At 45.9% G+C, this 23,259-nt stretch overlaps 1 protein-coding gene across 8 annotated transcripts in view; it reads right to left on the bottom strand.

Moving 5' to 3' along the window:
• NUP210L (nucleoporin 210 like) overlaps window positions 1-23,259 on the bottom strand; it is an 86,819-nt gene that overhangs the window by 10,064 nt on the left and 53,496 nt on the right. For 4 of the 8 annotated variants that reach the window (XR_009347372.1, XM_059145694.1, XM_059145701.1 and 1 more), the window contains 15 exons: window positions 20,055-20,143; window positions 19,763-19,867; window positions 19,423-19,524; window positions 18,392-18,520; window positions 17,766-17,893; window positions 16,879-17,011; window positions 15,714-15,776; window positions 15,204-15,383; window positions 14,556-14,849; window positions 13,747-13,905; window positions 12,310-12,401; window positions 9,999-10,173; window positions 8,301-8,476; window positions 7,497-7,714; window positions 4,813-4,949 (listed from right to left, as the gene is read on the bottom strand). Coding sequence is in view for 7 of the 8 variants with exons in the window: in XM_059145694.1 (XP_059001677.1) it covers window positions 4,813-4,949; window positions 7,497-7,714; window positions 8,301-8,476; window positions 9,999-10,173; window positions 12,310-12,401; window positions 13,747-13,905; window positions 14,556-14,849; window positions 15,204-15,383; window positions 15,714-15,776; window positions 16,879-17,011; window positions 17,766-17,893; window positions 18,392-18,520; window positions 19,423-19,524; window positions 19,763-19,867; window positions 20,055-20,143 (2,180 nt within the window). In the remaining variant the exon portion in view is untranslated. The remainder of the gene's footprint in view (window positions 1-4,812; window positions 4,950-7,496; window positions 7,715-8,300; window positions 8,477-9,998; window positions 10,174-12,309; window positions 12,402-13,746; window positions 13,906-14,555; window positions 14,850-15,203; window positions 15,384-15,713; window positions 15,777-16,878; window positions 17,012-17,765; window positions 17,894-18,391; window positions 18,521-19,422; window positions 19,525-19,762; window positions 19,868-20,054; window positions 20,144-23,259) is intronic. The other 4 variants (XM_059145696.1, XM_059145695.1, XM_059145697.1 and 1 more) reach the window with 3 other exon arrangements.

Raw genomic sequence — 23,259 nt, 5'->3', positions numbered from 1 at the left:
ATCTGTTTACCTTTGAGAAGAAAATAACATTTTTTTTTCCCTAAAAGGAGGTCTTTGTCCATTATTTTGTGTGACATCTTCCCTTTAGATGACCCCCTATTAAAATGCCTTCAAAGACAACTGCAACTTTTGTGAGTTGCATATAATCTCAGCCTTTTCTGAAACTTCAAAGTACTTTGTTTCTCTCAGTATACTTGTAATGTTCTGCCTTGTGCTGTAGGTATTTGTATTTTTGTTAAAAATCATTCCTATTTGAATCTAAGTTCTTCAACTGAGAGACTAATCTATCTTTGTATATCCTGTAATGTGCCTTGTATTTAAAGCAAGTGCTTCATGATTACATTGTGAGAAGATAATTAATGATGGCTCTCTGCCCCCAAATATCTTCAACTTAAATGTATATTATCTTGTCACTGTATCATTATGTCATTATTCATGACATTATTCATTACAGTAAGTGTGTATCGTATTACAGTACACAGTCTTCTCAGTACTACCATGATTTTTTGTTTTTTTTCAAATATTCAGGAACCTTGAAACCAAGTTAGTGACATTAAAGGCTCAGGAAGGGAAGGAGTTTTGTCTTTCTCATCTTTGTGTTTCCAGAGTCTGTCACAGGGCTACACAGAAGCGGCCTCCATGGGTGTCTGTTCGTTAGTAAACTATTAAATGATGATTTTACACAGTATACCACCTAGGGTCTATCACACCCTTTTTGACTTCTCTGTAGCCTCTGACAGCAAAGGCCAGTTCCTCCCGTGTGACCCTCTCTCTGCTTCCCCAGCACTGAAACCCTTCTCAAACTCCTCAAGTTGCTGCCTCTGTCCCCAGCCCTCTTTTTTTTTTTTTTTTAAGCTTTTATTTATTTATTTTTTAAAGATTTTATTTATTTATTTGACAGAGATCACAGGCAGGCAGAGAGGCAGGCGTAGGGGGGGAGGTAAGCAGGCTCCCTGCTGAGCAGAGAGCTCGATGCAGGGCTTGATGCCAGGACCCTGAGACCATGACCTCAGCCGAAGGCAGAGGCTTTAACCCATTAAGCCACCCAGGTGCCTCTTGTGTATTTTTTTTTTTTTAAAGACTTATCCACCTATCTGAGAGAGGAATATCAGAGTCAGGGGAGGGACAGAAGGGGAGGGAGACAAGTAGACTCTGCGCTGAGTACAGACCCCAAGATTATGACCCAAGTCAAAATCAAGAGTCAGATACCTGATTGACTGAGCCAGCCAGATGCCCCTCTTCTGTTTTTTTTTTTTTTTTTTTTTTAAGATTTTATTTATTTAGGGCGCCTGGATGGCTCAGTGGGTTAAGCCTCTGCCTTCGGCTCAGGTCATGATCCCAGGGTCCTGGGATCGAGCCCCGCATCGGGCTCTCTGCTTGGCAGGGAGCCTGCTTCCCCCTCTGCCTCTGCCTGCCTCTCTGTCTACTTGTGATCTCTGTCTGTCAAATAAATAAAATCTTTAAAAAAAAAAAGATTTTATTTATTTATTTGAGAGAGATTGAGAACACAAGCAGGGAGAGGGGCAGGACGGCAGAAAAAAGCAAACTCCCGCTGGGCAGGGAGCCTGATGTGGGGCTCGATCCCAGGACCCTGAGATCATGACCTGGACTGAAGGCAGACGCGTAACCGACAGCCAGGAGGCATCTGCCACACGCAATTTTTTTTTTTTGAAGCTGCACATCAAGAATCAGACACTCCCCGAACTGAGCCAGCCAGGCGTGTCTGGACTCTAGGAGCACTTCCAACTTGTCACTTGTAAAGCATTGGTCAGTTATGTTTTAGTTACTTAAATTGTCTACATGTAATTATTTCTGTCCTCACTAGACTGTGAACTCCTTACAACATGGCACCAGATACCCTGGGAGCAGTTCAATCATCTATAAAATTGGGATAATACTTTGCAGGGTTGTGAAGATTAAAAATGATATTTATACTGATGTAAAATAAAAATTTAAAAAACAGATGCAAAATGCCAACCCCACAGTAGATGTTCAACAAATGATAGCTGTTACATCTGAGTAATGAAAAGAGGAACAAACAGGTCCTCTGGGCACCGAGGAGGGAGACCCAACATGGATTTAAGGGGAAAGAGAAAAGGCTTCATCAAGCCAACCTTCACTTGTTCGACCGTCTCACCTGCTAACGGTTGTTGCTTCAGCAACGCTCCCTACTCCTGCATGGCATTTCCCCTTCTCTACTAAACACTCCTAAATCATTTTTTCTCCCATCTCAAAAAATGACCAACCAAACAAAAATTTGACTCCAGTTCCTCACAGAGCTGTCTTACGCCCCAAACCCACACGTCCTCTCAATTCTCCAGACTTCTGCTCCTGTCACTGCACTGAAGCCACTCCGTCAAGTAACCACCCTGTACTGCGAACCCATCTGGCATTTCTATCTTCAGGCTACCTGGCCTATCGATAACCTTCGACGTGGCTGATCCTTCGCTCCCTCCTTGAGATACAGGGACCCCTTCACTTCTCAAAAATTTGCATTAAGCCCCATCACTTTTAAGAAAGACATTAATAAATGGTTTCCCTAAGAAAAATAAATCCAAAGACGATTTTTGCTTTTACAAAAAAAGGTAAAAAGGGAAAGTAGCATTCAGCATGTGTTTTTTTTTTTTTTAAGATTTTATTGATTTATTTGACAGAGATCACAAGCAGGCAGAGAGGCAGGCAGAGAGAGAGAGGGAAGCAGGCTCCCCGCTGAGCAGAGAGCCCGATGCGGGACTCGATCCCAGGACCCTGAGATCATGACCTGAGCCGAAGGCAGAGGCTTAACCCACTGAGCCCCCCAGGGGCTCTTCAGCATGTGTTTTGCAGAAAGCATGCACCCCAGGCCCCTTCCCTGGGAACCACATTCAGCAACTAAGCATTCAGCTGTGTAGCTTTTCTTTTTTTTCAGATTCTATTCATTATTTCTTTGAAAGAGAGAGAGCAGACAAGCATAAGTTGGGGGGAGGAGAAGAGGGATAGACACAAGCAGACTCCATGAGCACAGAGCCAGATGCAGGGCTCGATCTCAGAACTCTGAGATCATGACCTGAGCTGAAATCCAGAGTTGGACGCTTAACCTCCTGCACCACTGAGCTTCCCCTCAAGTGATGGCAATTCTGTCCTTTTAGTTATTGAGTCAAAAACCTGAAGTCATTTTTTTAAAAACTTGAAGTCAATCATATATCATCTGATTACATCACATCATCAGATTACATATAATCTGCTAAGAAATTCTACTGGCTCTACCTATAAAGTACACTAGAATCTGACCAACTTCCCATGACCTCCTCTGTTACCAGACTGGTACCCCAGAGCACCATCAACCAGTAGCTACAGTGATATCTATCTATATATCTATCTATCTCACACCACCTTGTTTTGGGGCGAAGAGTTGGCACTGCTTTATTTATTTGTTTGTTTTATTTATTTATTTATTTATTTTTAAAGATTCTGTTTACTTGAGAGAGAGAGAGAGAGAGAGCATGACCCAGGGCAGAGGGAAAGAGAAAAGCAGACTCCCTGCTGAGCAAGGAACACAACACAGGGCCTCAATCCCAGGACCCTAAAATCATGACCTGAGCCAAAGGCAGATACCCAGCTGACTGAGCCACCCTGATGCCCCTGGTGTTGTTTTAAAGATTTTTTTGGGACGCCTGGGTGGCTCAGTTATGCGTCTGCCTTCAGCTCAGGTCACAACCCCAGGGTCCTGGGACTGAGTTCCCCATCAGCATCTGCTCAGCAGGAAGTCTGCTTCTCCCTCTCTCTCTCTGCCTGCCTCTCTGACTACTTATGATCTCTGTCAAATAAATAAATAAAATCTTGAAAAAAAAAAAAGATCCTGTGCAGCTGGACAGTATACATGTGTATGAATATCCTCTAATACATAATCAAAATACTAAAAGAAATTTACTTATTTGAGGGGGAAGGGCCAGAGGGAGAGGGAGAATCTCAACAGACTCCCTACTGAGCACAGAGCCCGGTGTGGGGCTCAATCTCAAACCCTGAGATATGACCTAAGCTGAACTGTCTGAGCCACCCATGCACTCCACCACAGTGATATTTTAAAGTATAAATCACACTAGTCATTCTTCTGAAACTTTTTTGTTTGTTTTTGAGAGAGTGTGCAGGGGGGAGGAGCAGAGGGAGAGGGAGAAGCAGGCTCCTTGCTGAGCAGGAAGCCCGATGTGGGGCTCAAGCCTAGGATCCTGACATCATGACCCGAGCTGAAGGCAGACGCCTAACCAACTGAGCCACCCAGGCACCCCTTATCTATCTATCTATCTATCTATCTATCTAATCTATTCGGGTTAAGAATCCTAATCACGGGGCGCCCGGGTGGCTCAGTGGTTAAAGCCTCTGCCTTCGGCTCAGGTCATGATCCCAGTATCCTGGGATCGAGTCCCGCATCGGGCTCAGCAGGGAGCCTCCTTCCCCCTCTCTCTCTGCCTGCCTCTTGGCCTACTTGTGATCTCTGTCTGTCAAATACATAAATAAAATCTTTAAAAAATATATTATTTATTTCTTTGACAGAGGCACACAGAGGGAGTGGGAGAGGGAGAAGCAGGCTTCCTGCCAAGCAGGGAGCCAGATGTGAGGCTCAATCCCAGGACCCTGTGATCATGACCCAAGCCAAAGGCAGACGCTTAACGACTGAGCTACCCAGGCGCCTCCTAATCACGTTTAGCTTTGTATTCCAAAGTTTTCTGGCTGGCTTTATATCTGACATGTCAGTATATATCTTTTCCTCAGATGTGTATTCTATATGCATATCCCCAAATATGGAAATAATCACCCTGGCCTTGTTAGGGTTACCTCTCGATATGTTTTTACCACTCCTGGGATGTCATGAAAGACTGTTGCTATTCCTGGACTCCTGGCCACTCCCACTCCGGTGCCAGTGTCTGCTTGTAGAATGTTATCAGCAGAAATCATCCAAATCCCAGGTTCACCTAGGAAAGGACAAGAGAAAGCACTTGGTTGCAACCTTTGATCTAAATGGAAGGTCACTCTGCCCTTATGCAGACTCTGTATTAGCACACCTTTCAAGCACACAGGTATCTTTTCCTAGGAGGAACATTCAGCTTTGAAGATAACTTTATTTTCAGGCTCCCCTGAAATACCCACAATTCCCCCATCATACCCACAATATAAAACAAGGATTACCTCAGAATCACAGAAGGAGCTACTTAGTTGGAGGATCTAACTGTTCTTAGGAAATAGGAAAAATTCTTCTACACACAGGAGTAACTCTCTTTCAGCTACTGATAGGTATCAGCAGAAGACTGCAAAAAGGTGACAGCTGGCAAGGAAGAAGGTTTGTTGGCTTTGGCTTCAGTCTCAAAGTGGCAGAAAAATGCTACCTGGAGTTGGCGTTCGATTACTGATCCTGGTATTGGTCCTTTTGCTTCCCATTCAAAGTGGTATAGATTTAGAAAGTCAGAGTATTCCAGAATGGAAGATAGGGCAGTCCTAACAAAATCTAGCAAAAGAGTCTTTCACTGACGAGAGAGTAACGATCATAAGATTGTAACTCCGTCAGCCCTAAAGCAGGGTAGCTCAATGGCCCTGGGTTCCATGTTCGTGGTGATTGCTCGCAAATCAGCCCTTATAGGATTGGGGGATCTGACCTGAGCCGAGTGGACTCCCTCTCAGTCAAGCCCTGAATATACAGACTCTGGCCTCACCTCACATCACTGTGCCCACATGGATCCGCAGTTCCCAGAAGAGGTCACAGGGCCACACCACGTGCCCTAGTCCTGCTCGGAGAGAGGATCGGGACGCACACACCCAGGCGGGCACTTAGCTTTGGAATATGCTCTCAGTAAGCCCAGAGAACCGATACTCATTCATCGACCAAAGACTGAAGTTCTTGCGCTCAATAGCACTTTTTAGGGCGGAAATGCTTTGTTGATCGAGAGTATAGGCTAGCCCAGTACAAGGCCAAACCTTACTATGCTGATGATGTGTTTAAGAGTTAGGCCTTCAAATGTGTCTCACAAAACGGTGTACTCACAATTGGTTCCTAGAACTAAAGCCTTACTGCATTTTCCGTCACTTCAGCGCATCCTTTACACTCTTCAACTTACCGACTCCCCTCCTTCAGAAGCTGGGAAGGGGCGAGAAGACAAGGTACCCACACCACCTGCGTAATGATACAGTGAGCTATGCGACCAGGAGGTGCATGACCAATATTCCTAGAGAGACCCTCAATATTTTTTTTTAAAGATTTGATTTTTGGGGACACCTGAATGTTCAGTTGATCAAACATTCAATTCTTGATTTTGGCTCAGGTCATAATCTCAAGAGCTGTGGGATCAAGCTCCACCCTTAGGCTCCAGGCTTGTGGGGAATCTGCAATTTGATTCTCTCCCTCTCCATCTGCCCCTCCCCCCACCTCTCTCTCTCTCTCTCTCAAATAAACAGATCTTTTTAAAAAAAATATTTCGGGCGCCTGGGTGGCTCAGTGGGTTGAGCCGCTGCCTTCGGCTCAGGTCATGATCTCAGGGTGCTGGGATCGAGTCCCGCGTCGGGCTCTCTGCTCAGCGGGGAGCCTGCTTCCCTCTCTCTCTCTCTCCGCCTGCCTCTCTGTCTACTTGTGATTTCTCTCTGTCAAATAAATAAATAAAATCTTTAAAAAAAAAAAAAAAAATATTTCATTTTATTTTTTTTTTTAAGATTTTACGTATTTATTTGTCAGAGAGAGTGAGCACAGGCAGACAGAGTGGCAGGCAGAGGCAGAGGGAGAAGCAGACTCCCCGCTGAGCAAGGAGCCCGATGCAGGACTCGATCCCAGGATGCTGGGATCATGACCTGAGCCGAAGGCAGCTGCTTAACCAACTGAGCCACCCAGGCGTCCCTATTTTATTTTATTTTTTTAATAATCTCTGCACCCAACATGGGGCTTAAACCAAAGCTCCAAGATCAAGAGTTGCACACTCTACTGACTGAGCTATCCAGGATATCCTAGGCCCTCAGATTTTTTTTTTTTTTTAAAGATTTTTAAAATTTATTTATCAGAGAGAGAGAGGGGGAGAGAGCGAGCACAGGCAGACAGAGAGGCAGGCAGAGGCAGAGGGAGAAGCAGGCTCCCTTGCTGAGCAAGGAGCCTGATGTGGGACTCGATCCCAGGACGCTGGGATCATGACCTGAGCCGAAGGCAGCCGCTTAACCAACTGAGCCCCCCAGGGGTCCCAGGCCCTCAGATTTTAAATCATTTGGAAAGAATTATCTAAGGGATGAGTTGTTTTCTCATCCTGTCAGCTGTGAAGTTAAGAAAGGGAAGGGGCACCTGGGTGGCTCCGTGGGTTAAGCCACTGCCTTCGGCTTGGGTCACAATCTCAGGTCCTGGGATCCAGCCCCGCCTCGGGCTCTCTGCTCAGCGGGGAGTCTGCTTCTCCCTCTCTCTCTGCCTGCCTCTCTACCTGCTTGTGATCTCTGCCTGTCAAATAAATAAATAAAATCTTTAAAAGAAAAAAAGAAAGGGAAGGTATCCAGACCATTGTGGTTGAGGAGGTGTGTCCTGAAGCAGATGACGTCTCCCACAAAGGTGAGCTGGGTGTCTGGCGTGATGGCGTGCTCCACAGCAACCGGGATGTAATCTGCCACACCTGGGTGTCTCCGGTCCCAGATTCCCACAAGCGTCACTCCTGTGTTCACTGCCTGGGCCACATAAGTATAGTTCCTATTCCCTGGCCCAATAAGTAGCAGGTCATCTCTGAAAGGAGATAAGAAAGTAGCAGGTCATCTCTGAAAGATCACTGTTAGGACACAGTTCAGAGCTCATCACAGCATTTTCTATTCAACAGCTCAAAGGTTCAGAAAGAATTCTACAGTGGAGGCCAAGCAATGAGTGGCCAAGGGTCAGGTCTATTATATGCAGAGTACCCAGTAAGCCCTTTTATATTAAGTTAAAAATTTGTTTTCCAGTAAAGCTTTTTTTTTTTTTTTTAAGGTAGGTTCCATGCCCAGCATGACTTGAACTCACAGCCTTGAGATCAAGACCTGAGCTGAGATCGAGAGTTGGATGATTAACCGACTGAGCCACCCAGGCGCCTAGTACAGCTTTTTGATAATACTCCTACCAGCTCCCTATGGAGGCTTCCTGTGAACTAGGGCTTGACAGATTGAAAACACCCTGAAATACTTCTTCATTAAACAACCAGCACCATCTGGTGTTTCCCATCCTAATGAAAGAAATAAATATCAGGTTCTGAGTTGAGAACATGAGAATTTACTGGATAACCCTAGCCTATCTGCACAGTTTCTCCCCCAACGTGGGTATCATTCCTTCGACTCCGCACCTGTTCAGAGCCAGATGAAGCTGGGTGTTGTGTGTGTGGAACTTCTCTCCAATGCTGTTATAGAACTGGACAGCGAAGGTGAGAGACATGCCCACAGGAAACGCTGGCAGAGCCCTCCCACGGGCGGCGTACAGCTTGGGTTGGCTGCTCATCCGCAGGTATGCCACTGGTGCCACCTGTGGGAGCAGGGCCACTGGAGAGGAGCTGCGACAGATTCTGAAGTTCACAGGCCGCGGTAAAAACGGGGTTCTTCTTTCATAGGAAACAGCTCCTCATAAGGGATGACTTAAGTCAGAGTTGAATAAGAAATACAGGGACGCCTGGGTGGCTCAGTTGGTTGGACGACTGCCTTCGGCTCAGGTCATGATCCCGGAGTCCCGGGATCGAGTCCCACATCGGGCTCCCAGCTCATGGGGAGTCTGCTTCGCTCTCTGACCTCCTCGCTCATGCTCTCTCTCACTGTCTCTCTCTCAAGTAAATAAATAAAATCTTAAAAAAAAAAAAAAAAAAAAAAAAAAAAGAAATACAATAGTACAGGAAATGGCCCCTTAATTATTAAAGCTGAGAGAATGTGGAGAGAAGTTAGAACTTTCTTTTTAAGATTTTATTTATTTACTTGAGAGAGAGAGCGCACACGGACAAGCAGGGGGAGGGGCAGAAGAAGAGACAGAGTATATATATATATATATATTTAAGATTTTATTTATTGGAGCAGCTGAGTGGCTCCGTCATTAAGCATCTGCTTTTGGCTCAGGTCATGATCCCAGAGTCCTGGGATCAAGCCCCACATCGGGCTCCCTGCTTGGCAAGAGGCCTGCTTCTCCCTCTCCCACTCCCCCTGCTTGTGTTCCCTCTCTCACTGTCAAATAAAGAAATAAAATCTTTTTTAAAAATTTATTTATTTATTTGAGAGAGAGAGAGAGAGGGAGAAGCAGGCTCCCCACTGAGCAGGGAGCCGGATGCGGGGCTCGATCCCAGGACCCTGGGATCATGACCTGAGCCAACGGCAGCGGCTTAACTGACTTGAGCCACCCAGGCAACCAATGGAGAGCGAGAATCTCAAGCAGACTCCATCCCCAGCATGGAGCCTGACACAGGGTTCGATCTTACAACACTGAGATCATGACCTGAGCCAAAACCAAGAGTTGGATGCTTAACTCAATGTGCCACCCTATGTTAGACTGAATTTTTAAATTCTAGTAACAAAGCCTAATTTTGGTAGCAATAGTTCTACCTTGCCCCACACCCCTTTGCCAACACTGCTCAGAAGTGCACCAATTTGAGGCTGATCCCTTTTATAACAAGGGCTCTAAAGGTCACTTTTAATTTGATGGCTTATGTCCATGTCAAGACTGTCTTCTATCTTACAGTTCGTTCTGACTTCCAGGGAAGTTCCTCGTTCTTAAATCAGGAAATCTGCCTCTTCAATGCCATGGTATTCCTTTTATTTTTTTTTTTCTTTTAAAGATTTTATTTATTTATTTGACAGAGAGAGATCACAAGCAGGCAGAGAGGCAGGCAGAGAGAGAGGAGGAAGTAGGCTCCCCGCTGAGCAGAGAGCCCGATGCGGGGCTCGATCCCAGGACCCTGAGATCATGACCTGAGCCGAAGGTGGAGGCTTTAACCCACTGAGCCACCCACTGAGCCACCCAGGCGCCCCTTCCTTTTATTTTTTCTTGAGCAAGTCCCTGAACTCACCTGAACTCCAGTTATGGTTGTCTGGTTGACTCCAAAAGGTTCTACAGACGTGACTTCCAACACAGCAGTACCTGCAATGGAACCAGCTTTCAGGAGCCCTTCACCGTCCTCCTCGATGACAGACGAATTAGGGAAACACTTGAGAACACGGGAAGTCACAAAGGCGGCCCCTTCCCTAGGGAACAAATGGAACAGGTGGCATCTCTTGGGGACTGCGACCAGAAAGAAAGGAGAGTGGCAGGGTTACTGTCAGAAACTACTCCGAGGAAACCACTTGCCATTCTCCATGCCATGTGCTTATTTGTTCCTCAAGTAAGCGTCTGCGTTTGGGTTACGCCTGTCTCTCTAAAAACCATATCCGACTACATATTTATCATTAAAAATCATTCAGCTAGGGGCGCCTGGGTGGCTCAGTGGGTTAAGCCTCTGCTTTCGGCTCGGGTCATGATCTCAGGGTCCTGGGATCAAGCCCCGCATCGGGCTCTCTGCTCCGCGGGGAGCCTGCTTCCCTCCCCCGCTCCTCTCTGCCTGCTTCTCTGCCTACTTATGATCTCTGTCTGTCAAATAAATAAATAAAATATTAAAAAAAAAAAAAAATCATTCAGCTAGAGGCTCCTGGATGGCTCAGTCAGTTAAGCCTCTGCCTTCCGCTCAGGTCATGATCCTAGGGGCCTGGGATCGAGCCCCACATGGGGCTCCCTGCTCAGTGGGGAGCCTGCTTCTCCTCCCTCTGCCCTTCCACCCTCACTCGTGCTCTCTCTCCCTGCTCTCTCTCTCAAATAAATAAAATCTTTAAAAAATAATAAAAATAAATTTAAAATTCAGCTAAAAGGACTGAAACAGATATTTAAATAAATAGTTCTGTGTGATTATTCATAGTAGTGTAATATTCACAAAAGCCAAAGGGAAAAACAACCCAAATGTCCAACAACAGATGAATGGATAAACTAAGTATGTTATACCCATACCGCAGACTACGATTTAGTCATTAACAGAAATGAAATGGGGGTGCCTATTGAAATGAATAGGTGGCTCAGGTCATGATCTCAGGGTTCTGGGATCAAACCCCAGTCAGGCTCGATACTTAGCAGGGAGTCTGCTTCTCCCTCTCCCACTGCCCCTCCCCATACTCATGCTTACTCTCGCTCCCTCTCTGTCTCTCAACTAAATGGGTTAGTGGATCTTCTTTGGTGGTGATGAAAATGTCCTGGAACTTGACAGAGGTGAGGGTTGCGCAATACTGTGATGCACTAAACGCCACAAAATCGTCCATTTTAAAATGGTTAATCTGGGGCACCTGGGTGGCTCAGTTGTTAGCCGTCTGCCTCTGGCTCAGGTCATGGTCTTGGGGTCCTGGAATAGAGCCCCATGTTGGGCTCCCTGCTCAGAGGAGAGCCTGTTTCTCTTTCTCCCTCTGCCTGCCTCTCTGCTTAATTGTGCTCTATCTCTCTGTCAAATAAATAAATAAAATCTTTTTAAAAATAAATAAAATGGTTAATTTGGGGGTGCCTGGGTGGCTCAGTTGGTGAAGCATTCGGCTCAGGTCATGATTCCTGGGTCCTGGGATTGAGTCCCACATCGGGCCCGTGGTCAATGGGGAGCCTGCTTCTCCCTCTGCCTCTGCCCCTCCCCTTGCTTGTGCTCCCTCATTCTAAAACCTTTTTTTTTTTTTAAGATTTTACTTATTTATTTACAGGTGCCCCACCTCTCTAAAGTCTTAAAAAAAGATTTTTAGGGGCGCCTGGGTGGCTCAGTGGGTTAAGCCGCTGCCTTTGGCTCAGGTCATGGTCTCAGGGTCCTGGGATCGAGCCCCGAATCGGGCTCTCTGCTCAGCGAGGAGCCTACTTCCTCCTCTCTCTCTGCCTGCCTCTCCATCTACTTGTGATTTCTCTCTGTCAAATAAATAAATAAAATCTTTAAAAAAACAAAACAATTTTTATGTAACATGAATTTCACTTCAGATTTAAAAATTTAGATTAAAATTAAGATTAAAAAATCTTATTTCTGGGGCGCCTGGGTGGCTCAGTGGGTTAAGCCGCTGCCTTCGGCTCAGGTCATGATCTCAGGGTCCTGGGATCGAGTCCCGCATCGGGCTCTCTGCTCAGCAGGGAGCCTGTTTCCCTCTCTCTCTCTCTGCCTGCCTCTCCATCTACTTGTGATTTCTCTCTGTCAAATAAATAAATAAAATCTTTAAAAAAAAAAAAAAAAAAATCTTATTTCTGGATTAGAAAAATCACCTAGAAGGCAAGAGTTCTTTCCATGTTCCTAATGGTAAGTCTGGAACCTGGCCTGCCCTTCCCTAATTCCTCACCTGTTGGTGTGGAGTCTGAGCTGGGAGTTCATGGGCATCCGAATTTGCTCAGGCTGGCACTCTGGAAAGAACAGTTGGAGTTTCTCAAACACCTAAAGTGAGAAAATAATGTCTTCCTCATTTCTGGAAAAGACAAAACTATAACCTTTGCTCACATATCAACTACAAATCAACATCTACATCATTTTAGCTTGGCCTGAGGGCCCACAACACTCTTTGTCAAGTGAGCCCGACACTTAAAACATGCCTCGGTGTTCTAGAACACAAATCTAATATTAGCCCCACTCCTGATGAAGCCACACTGACTACCACATCCTCTGTATCACTTAGATATTAGGTATAAAATAATTTTGAGGGGCGCCTGGGTGGCTCAGTGGGTTAAGCCTCTGCCTTGGGCTCAGGTCATGATCCTAGGGTCCTGGGATCGAGTCCCCATGTCAGACTCTCTGCTCAGCGGGAAGCCTGTTTCCTCCTCTCTCTCTCTCTGCCTGCCTCTCTGTCTACTTGTGATCTCTGTCAAAAAAATAAATAAAATCTTAAAAAAATAAAATAATTTTGAAAAATTTTTTTCTTTTTTAAAGATTTTATTTATTTATTTGACAGACAAAGGTCACAAGTAGGCAGAGAGGCAGGCAGAGAGAGAGGGGGAAGTGGGCTCCCCGCTGAACAGAGAGCCCGATGCAGGGCTCGATCCCAGGACCCTGGGACCACGACCGGAGCCCAAGGCAGAGGCCCAACTCACTGAGCCACCCAGGTGCCCCATAATTTTGAAATTTCTAACTTTAGCTCTTGTTACCTGAAAAGAGATTTGAGAACAAAAACCTACAATAATAAATTAGGAAGGAACATTATTCAGGTTTTCTACTTCCTAGTAAAATGCGCTTTCCTCTACCCCTCACTGAATCAGAGAAACAAAACCAAAATAAAGGAGAAGAATAGAAAAAGGAAAAAAAAATCAGTCCTAAACTCAGAGGCAGAGAAACTTATTCGCCCTCCAAAGATGATCATTTTTCTTTTGAACACTAAAAACAATAGGGCCAGTTAGCTTTCAGTCTGAGAAACCCGTGGAAACCAACCATCCATGCTCTTCACACTCCTGGAAGTTAGGGTTAGATCCCCTAAGTGGATGGTATCACAATATTTGTGTTAGGCAGAGCAGCTCGGAAATGAGTCCCTCTTTAGTTAATTCTGCTTTGGTATCCTGTGTTTATTGTGTGGGTAGGTGAGGGGAGTGCATATTCTTACAGTTTCTAATATCAGTACTTATAGAGATGCAACTAGGAAGAATGACGAAGCTCTAGAAACTCTGAGCTTGTTCTAGGGCTCCCTCGAGCACTTTCTCTACCTCTATCCAGACCAAGCTCCACATGGATGATAAGAGAATATAACTTTCTTCTCCTTGATATGTAAAAACAAAATTTAGGTTTGGGACCTTACCAGAATCTGAACTTCATCAGACAATTCTAATAAATTCCCCTCAAGCTGCCCAGAGGAACTGTTCATACAGCGGACAGTGACTTTGATACTGGTCCGACCAGCTGCTTTTGTGTGGACAACCATGGCAAAGTTATTTTCTACCGGGAGCTGTAGGAAAACCTGGAAAACAGTCAGGAATGGATTAAGAAATATTCATTAATAATCACTGTGCTCGGGGCACCTGGGTGGCTCAGTGGGTTAAAGCCTCTGCCTTCCACTCAGGTCATGATCCTGGGGTCCTGGCTTCGAGCCCCATGTCAGGCTCTCTGCTTGGCAGGGAGCCTGTTTCTTCCTCTCTCTCTGCCTGCCTCTCTGCCTACTTGTGATCTGTCTGTCAAATAAATAAATAAAAACCCTTAAAAAAAAATGGCACCAATAGACATGTGATTGCTACAAAGCTTCCGTTTGTAAAAACTTGCAGGATCTGTGGAGCACGGCGACGCGAAGCCGTCAAACATGTGCACCTTGTGTTCCTGACATGTTATTGCTCATGGAACACAGTCAAATGCTCACAAATACAATATTAAAGGGAACATTTTTTTGAGAACTCATTCTAGCAAAGTATATTAAAAATTACATAGAATTATCTGAGTTTTCCAGTTGAACGCTTCATATGATTTATAGGTTTCTAGAGTTCAGAGAACAAGGGGGCAGGGAGATAAACAGTGAGACTGTGGAGTTTAGAAAGTGAGATCAGTCTCAAACTTGATGAAATAAGGTGAATCTACTATCGATGTCCCCGAGATGACGTAACAAAGAGACATTCATACCTCCGAATGCCTGGGTACTAGATCCAATACGTCCCTTTTGCTCATGGACCAATGGAATGTGAGTCCAGGGTTGGCGTTGCTGAAGGAGAAAGGGGTCTGGGTACTGGTCACTCCCATGACATAAACTGGCATCTGAAAAGAAGATGTATGTGCTGTATGTCCTGCCCAGCTGGCACTGCCAGAGCGCGCCGAGAACAGAACCCCCTTACCGACCTCAGTTGCTGTGACGAGTCGAGTGGCGGCTGCAAGGACCCTCACGGCCCTGAGCTGGACCACTTCAACGTGCACTTCATCCTGCCCCACGGGTAGAAGCAAGCGCAGGCTAAGAGGGAGTCTGTGCGGGGCAGAGGACACTGGCGCTGACTAGCCTGTTGTGGTCTGGGGCACTCAGCAAAATGTATGCCAGTAGATGTGCTTGTTTTTGTTCCCTAAACAGTTCCTAAAGAGAGGGACTAGGTCTTACACCAATGCCAGCACTCTGGGGGGTTTTCATGGAAGACTACATACTTCCCGTGCTTGGTTAAGAGAACGCCACGTAAGGGGCTCCAGGGGTTTTTCTGAGCTACTGACACCCTCCCTCGGCGCCCCCCGCCATGTCCCAATTTGGCTCCCAGATAGAAAAGTGAAAGCAGAGCAAAGAACCAATACCTGGGAAAACACAATGACTTTGCCAGTATCTTCATTTACTGTCTGGATGGTGCCATGGACCACAGCTGTGCCGACTACCTTCCCTGTGACTTGCCCCCGCCTATTCACCACAGCCACCGTCTGGTTACTGACGGAGAAGTGGATGATAGATTGCGGCTGGGGGCCGCCTTCAGACATGACCTAGAATTGACACATGCAAGCAGAGGCCTGGAACACGGGGAGAAATCCCATCTCTTCTCCCAGCACTAGTCCGAGCAAGTGCTCCCCGCCACTTCCCAGAGGACACGTCCCACAGCAACTCATATGGAGAAGAAACACAAGTGCCACATATGATCTGGGTGTTCCCAGAGGGGACGTGAAGGTACTAATTTTCTTCTTTATCGGGTCCTGCTGTACTTGGCGGGAGTAGACAAGAGGACGCCAGTAGGAAGAAGAGCGCGCACATGCGGAGGGCGGGGCAGAGCAGGGTGAGAAGAAAGGGGACATCGAGTTTCCGGACTTTGAGATCACCTGCATCATGTTAGCTGGGATCAGTGTCATTTTCTCTGGAACAAGTCTGAAGGGAGGAAACACCTTGAAGGAAAAGACCAAAAAGACAACAGGGACAGACCAGAATCAATTTCATAATAAATGATCATGCAGCTTATTCTAGGGGGAAAAAATCCTATACACAGACATGTATTTAACTTTATTTATAGATATATATTTTATTTACAATAGCAAAAAATAAATGAGAATGCTTAAAAAATTTTATGTCCACTTATTGGAATAAAAGTGGTCATTTAAAAAAAGATTTTGTTTATTTTCCTTTTTTTAAAAAGGATTTTATTTATTTGACAGACAGAGGTTACGAGGAGGCAGAGAGAGAGGGGGAAACAGGCTTCCTGCTGAGCAGAGAGCCCGAGGCGGGGCTCGATCCCAGGACCCTGAGATCATGACCAGAGCTGAAGGCAGAGGCTTTAACCCACTGAGCCACCCAGGCGCCCCTGTATTTATTTACGTGAGAGAGAGAGAGTGGACGGAGGGCACAGAGGAGAGGGAGAGGGAGAAGCAGACTCCCCGCTGAGCAGAGAACCCCATGGGACTTGATCCTGAGATCATGACCTGTGCCAAAGTCAGATACTTAACCGACTGAGCCACCCAGGTGCCCTAAAAGTGGTCATTCAAGTTATGTTTATAATAATCTTTCTTTTATACTTTTTTCCCAACATATATAAAAGTAGAGAAAGCAGTATAATAACTCTCAGGTACAGATACCTATTACCCAGCTTCAATAATTGCCAACACCTGGCCAACAATGAGCTTTTAATGACATAAAAAATACTTTTGATAAAGGATTAAGATGAAAAAAGCAGTATGATTCATCCATGTTGAATAGGCATGGGGAAGAAGTGAAGGGTTATTAATAATGAACGGTTGCCTCTAAATAGTGGAATCATAGGTGACTTTCACTCTGCATCTTTATTATTTCTCTTGCTTTCAAATTTTCTACAAGAAGTATTTTACTTTTATACAGAAAAACGAAAACCTAAAACATATTATGTATTATTTCAAGAGTTAGACAACTATCATTTTATTGAGTCAAATAATTTTTAACTTGTGCAAACTAAACAGAAAAAGATGAATAAAGCTAAAGAAGATACGATACTAACTGTGGATGAGATAATTTCCTTACCTCAATTTGGCGAGGAGCTGATGTGAATTTCCTCCCCATCTTGTCCCTGGCAATAGCCACAAGTGTGGTTTGCCCAACAGAAACAGCTCGAAGGATATAATTTTCAGAGTATTCATCCTGTTCCTCCATTAGCCTGGAAAGACAAGACATATGTGTTTGTAAGTAAGAAAGATTTGATTTTGGGACACGTGGGTGGCTGTCAGTTGAGCGTCCAACTGTTGGTTTTGGCTTGGGTCCTGGTCTTGGGGCAGGGGACGGAGCCCCTTGCCGAGCCCTGCACAGAGTCTGCTAGTCCCTTTCCCTCCCCCTAAGCCCCCTCCCAAAATGAATAAATAAAATCCTTAAAAAATGTGTTTTTTATTTTAAGAGTAGCCAGTTATGCTTCTTTCTAAGATGTATAACATTTTCTGCTCATTTTAACTCTAGCTAAAGAGAATTGCCTGAAAATAAATTTCCAGAGTCAAGACGAAGTTCATGGCAATGGCAGGAAGCTCCTGAAGGCTGAGCGTTTGTTCTAAGGCCCCAAAGGAACAAAGGCAACAAAACCATAAACAAAACCATAAATACTCGAGCAACTTGGAGTTCTGGGTCCCCCTTTTGCAGAGGGGAACACCAGCACCTCTCTCTCTAGATAAGAGTTTTGAAGGTCCTCCAGGCTGAGGCACCCCAGACGATACCATCCAAGGAGAGTTTCATAAAATGGAAATATTCACAAGACATGAGGGTTTGTCCCGAAACAACACATCTGAGGGTGCAGAGGGCTGCAGACAGGGGCAGTATGGGCTGAAAGGCTGCAGAAAAGGACCGAAGAAGATGTGAAGTCATGCAGGGAGAGCGGACTCCTGACGCCCAGCATGGGGAGAAGGAGGCGCTGAGGTGGCACTCACGTCAGGGTGACAACGGCAGAAGCCAACTGCAGTCTGAGCTCCATGTTTCTGAAGTATTTAGTTCGGAATGGGCGTTTGGAAGAGCCAAGAACCCTCACCGTCACTAACACAGTTTTACCTATTTCAACCTGGTAGTAAAAGAGAAAAATAATTTTAGTGAAAGTGTTTCATTCACCAAGGACAGTCTAACTCTTTCAGGGTGACAGACTATTTTGTTTGTGCTGAATGCTCCCGGTGAGCCCTTTATCAAATCACCCTATTCGTCGCCTGTGATGCTGAAATGTGGTTCTTTTTTTTTTTTTAATAATAGTCCTCTTTTTTTTTTTTAAGATTTATTTGTCAGAGAGAGAGAGAGTGAGCACTGGCAGATGGAGGCAGAGGGAGACGCAGGCTCCTTGCCGAGCAAGGAGCCCGACGTGGGACTCGATCCCAGAACGCTGGGATCTTGACCCGAGCCGAAGGCAGCTGCCCGACCAACTGAGCCATCCAGGCGTCCCTGGAATGTGGTTCTTTAAGGAGCATTTCCGCTCACATCACTAAAGGCCTGCTGCACGCGCAGACCACACAGACCATTGCGAGTGAGGCTACAGAGCGCGAATGAGGCCGGCTTCTCTGATGCCTCTCACCTTATCAATCAGATCGAGCTCCAGCTCCTGTATGTCTGACACCCTGAGGTAGGCCACTGCTGGACCCAGGAAAGCCAAGCACAGATCGTAGACCTCCAAGGTGAGAAACCCAGGGTGTACCGGAACTAGCTAGAAGGAAGAAGATGACTGGGTGAGGAAGGACACACGCCCCAAACATGATCATAGCAGCCATTTCCATTCAAAGCACAAAATACAACCACTTACTTCCTTTGTGATGGGAACTGAGAGGTCACAGCGCGTGGTGCAGGCACAGCACAATCTGCACCCTTAACACACACTAAGGATAAGGAGCAAGGATTAAGCTGACTGAATTCAAGCGGAATCCAGCGTACATATCCAGCTGTCTTGATTATGAGCAGGGAAGGGATTTCATGAAGATATGCTGAAGCCACCAGTGGGGGAGGAAGCATGAGAAGAACCTGTTTCTGTCACGGGCTGTGGATCCCACCCGGCACAACAGATCCTTCCAAACTCTGTCCCCAGCGCTGCAATCTCCCCCGCTAAACAGTATGACCGAGGAGAGAGAAATTTCTTTGAGCTCTTAGAAGGAAGGGAAATACATACATATGTTAATATAAGCTACTGTTTTTATAACTGAACGTCAATTAAAAGTAAATCCCTTGGCATGTTGACTGCAAACACGGCTTAATATATCGAGTCATCACACCCTGGCCAGAAACAGCCTACACTCAGGTTATGAAGTCAACAGTGCAACTAATTGTCCCCACAGTTCTTGCTTTGAAATGTATAGAAATGAACCCTCTTTTTATGGAAATCTTATAATTAGATGTCTTCTACACTGTTGGTTCCATTAGAAACAAAAATTGCCCAGCTAGTTGAAGAAAAAAAAAAAAAGCTTGTTTTGGGTTGGAGAATCTACTAAGGTTAAAAAATGAGGCAAATGTTACTTTTGTAACAAGTCTGAGACTCACAGTGGAACTTTCCAATCATTCTTGTAAGGATGAACTTTAACCCAAGACTGTCAACCTGGGACTATCTCTAGACCTCACCTGGATAGAACTTTCTGCTTCCATGTAAGTGACGGTGACAATGTTCTGCTCACTGCTGTTGACCAGAAAATAACCAGATCCTTCCACAAGGCTAAATATCTCCTAGGGAAAAATGAGACAGACAACACTCCATCCTCTTTGGGCCAAAAACAAACCAAGATTATCACAGTATGACTACCAAGGGTGCTGCACCTAATTATTACGCACAGGTCACCTAAACTTATCAGGGATTCTCAACACAGAAATTAGCTTGTTTTCATTGCCTTACTGTTCATCTCAGTCACCTCACACTCTCCCCCTCCCATGCGATCCCATTTGACGCCACCCCTCCAACTTTCACCTTCACATCAGGGTGGTTATAGATGGTGGCATTCTCAGGCAGTATGGTCACATCGTCCACCAGGAGCAGCTCCACAGCTGCAGATCTGGGCAAGTTGGAAAGTTTCTAGAAATGCACAATCACCACAAAGGTGAGAAAAGATTCCAGAGTTCTTTCATGCACCACAGACAACAGAATCAGAGAGGTGCACAGGTCTCAGATCTACATCAGTTGCAAGTGATGTAGTGACTTTTGTTCTTTTTTTAAAGTTAGAAATGAAGAGCCTTACATTTCAGTGATTCCTGTTTCTTACCTCTGGACTTTTCTTCTCTGAGTAGCCCACAAAATTGACTCCGATGAGTACAGTCCCTTTTAACTGATGTACTTTAAGGACCTGATGACCTGGAGACATGTGAGAAACGGTAACATGTAGACTACAAAAGTGTCTCCAGAAAACCATTCTGCCCTATTTTTTTCCAAATGATGTTCTACTGCAGGAAGATAACAAATACTTTCTGGGGGAAACACAAGAAACAGAAAACTGAGTTTTTGTGTTGATTGATATATTTTTTTAAAGATTTTATTTATTTGACAGAGAAATTACAAGTAGGCCGAGAGGCAGGCAGAGGTGGGGGCGGAGGGAAGCAGGCTCCCTGCTGAGCAGAGAGTCCGATGCGGGGCTCGATCCCAGGACCCTGAGATCATGACCTTGAGCCGAAGGCAGCGGCTTAACCCACTGAGCCACCCAGGTGCCCCATCAGTTTCTTTTTTAAATGAGGGTTTGGGCTAGGCAAAGTCTAAAATTCTTTCCAACTCTAATGGTCTGTGGGTCCAAACACAGACTAATAACCGTGTATGGAGAAATTTTTTAGTTTAAAAATTGGAGTGAGGGGGCGCCTGGGTAGCTCAGTCCATTAAGTGTCTGCCTTCTGCTCAGGTCTTGATCCCAGGGTCCTGGGATCAAGTTCCACATGAGGCTCCCTGCTTAGAAGAGATCCTGCTTCTCCTTCACCCTCTGCCTGCTGCTCCCCCTTCTTGTGCTCTCTCTCCCTGTGTCAAATAAATAAATAGTAAAATCTTAAAAAAAAAAAAAAAGAGAGAGAGAGAGAGAGAGGGGGGGGGGGAGAAGCAGGCTCCCTGCTGAGCAGGAAGCTGGATGCGGGGAAGACACTTAACCAGCTGAGCCACCCAGGCGCCCCTCAGCTGGGCCACTTTAAACAACTATTCCTCATTACAGAAATTCAAACTCCTTCAACTAGTATTTGACACTTTCTGTAATCTGACTCTGTTTTACCTATTTATTCTTTTTTTTCTTTCTTTTTTTAAAACTTTACCATAAATCTGCCACTTAAGTCAATTTTTGTTTTATCTTCCAAATAGTAGTATGATTGCGCCTGAGTCTGGGGGTTCCACAGGATGCTCCGGCCGTCCATGAACACAGATTTTCTGCGGGGCTACTGCAGGGACTGCGCCAGATGATGAGGAGGCCGAGATGAAGAAGAAAACACAAGCCTTGCTTTCCAAGAAGCCTGCAGGGTTTACTATGATGATTGAGAGGGAAACCAACCACTACCATACCGAGTGTGAGTGCTGCTCTGTGCAGAGCACAGAAAAGGAATATTTTCCTTAGATAGGTAATATCGAGGAACAGAAAACTTCCAGAGGGCAAGAGGAAAATTTCAGCCCCGTGACGGTGCAAGAAAAGAAAACATAAACGTGTGAAAGGGAAGAGGTACGAGAAGCCTTGTCATGGCGAAGGATATCGAGTTGTGAGTAGGGGGCACTTGCTGGCTCAGCCAGAGGAGTGTGCAATCTTGATCTTGTGGTCATCAGTTCAAGCCCCACGTTGGGTGTAGAGATGACTTAAAACAATAAAGCCTTTAAAAAACCCTTTTAATAAATAAATGAAGTTGTTGAGTGTGAGAAAAATACAGAGTATACATGGGTAATAACAGCAGGTGGAGCCAGAGAGGTAGGCCGGGGTTGGTATGGTAAGCTGGACCACAGGGATTTTACCCCCAGCAGGGTGGTGACAGGACAGTAAGTGGCTGACATCTTGGGCTTCAGTGTCAGAGAGCTTGCTGCTTCCCCTATTTTCCTGCTGTAATCTCAAAGCTTAAAACTGCACCTTGAATATAGTAAGAACTCAACAAATGAGGGAGGGACACACTGACATCACGGGAGTAACACTGTACCAGGGCTGTTACGAGGGTCACATCTGGTACGGCGTTTGGCATGTTGTAGACTTCAGGCCACAGTAGCCAGAACAATTTTTGAAAAGATTGATTGATTGATGGATGGATTGATTGATTTAAGTTGAGAGAGACACAGAGAGAGAGTGGGGCCGGGGCAGAGGGAGAGAGAGAGCAGACACCCCACTGAGCTCAGAGCCTGATGCGGGGCTCAATCTCAGGACACTGAGATCAAGACCTGAGCTGAAACCCAGAGTCAGATGCCGAACTGAATGTGCCAGCCAGGCGCCCCAGGTGCCTCTCTCAAGGAAGAGGTTTGGATCTGTACTTTAGGAAGGTAATCTAGACAGCAGTGTGGACGACAGATTAGAGGGCAGCACAGGCACAGGGAGGTCAGCCAGGAGGCTCCTGTGGTAACATGGGCAGACGTGAGGACACAGTGACGGAGTTAGAGGAAGGGATGAAATCAGGAAAGAGAGGGCGCACAGACGGTATCTGGTGGTTGACTGTTACAGCAAGTAAAGAGCATCTCTTTCCTTGCTACTTTTTTTTTAAGATTTTAAAGTAATCTCTGCAGGTAATGTGAGACTCGAACCCACAACCTGAGATCAAGAGTCGCATGCTCCACCGACTGAGCCAGCCGGGCGCCCCGCCTTGCTACCAGGTTTCACACGAAGTGCAGCGCACGGCTGGTGTCACAGTTACAGTAGTACATACACATGAATATCGTGCTGCCGCGTTCCCTAGCGGAGCTTTCCGACTTGGCCTGTGGCTGCACTCCCTGTGTGTGTGGAGAAGGCTGACTCTTCCTTCTCCAAGCGTTTCTCATCCCATGAATGGTTACACCGTCCATCCAAACCTTCATGCCGGAAACTGAAAAGTTACCTTCTGGACCCCTTCCTTCACTTGGGGATCGCTCTGCGGCAGACGTCCCTGTCACTGGCCTGCGGTGAAGCTTGCCTGCTTACACCCGTGTCCTTGAGCAGGGCTTGTCCACCTTGTGTCGGTCTAGGTGGGTGACTGCTTTGGTGAATTGGCAAACGTGACACAAGAAGAGGACGGAGGACTGAGGCCACGTGAGGGCTTGCTGCTCTCTCTCAGAACCCCTGCTGGTCCCTCCGGTCCCTCTGTAAAAGTCGCTCACCATATTCTCTGTCTCCCCTTTTGGCTGCCCCCTCAGGTCTCAGTGTAAATGTTATTTTCTTGGGCGGCCTTCTCTGTTCTGAACTACGTTAGGTTCTCTAACTCTTACAGCACCCCATCTTTGTCCTTCAAAACACCTAACACAATTGTAATATCTAAAGTCTTTAAGTGGGGCACCTGGGT

This window comes from Mustela lutreola, chromosome 14 (genome assembly GCF_030435805.1).
Source record: "Mustela lutreola isolate mMusLut2 chromosome 14, mMusLut2.pri, whole genome shotgun sequence".
NCBI classification, from domain to species: Eukaryota; Metazoa; Chordata; class Mammalia; order Carnivora; family Mustelidae; genus Mustela; species Mustela lutreola.
This window is presented reverse-complemented; position numbering and strand designations above follow the sequence as displayed.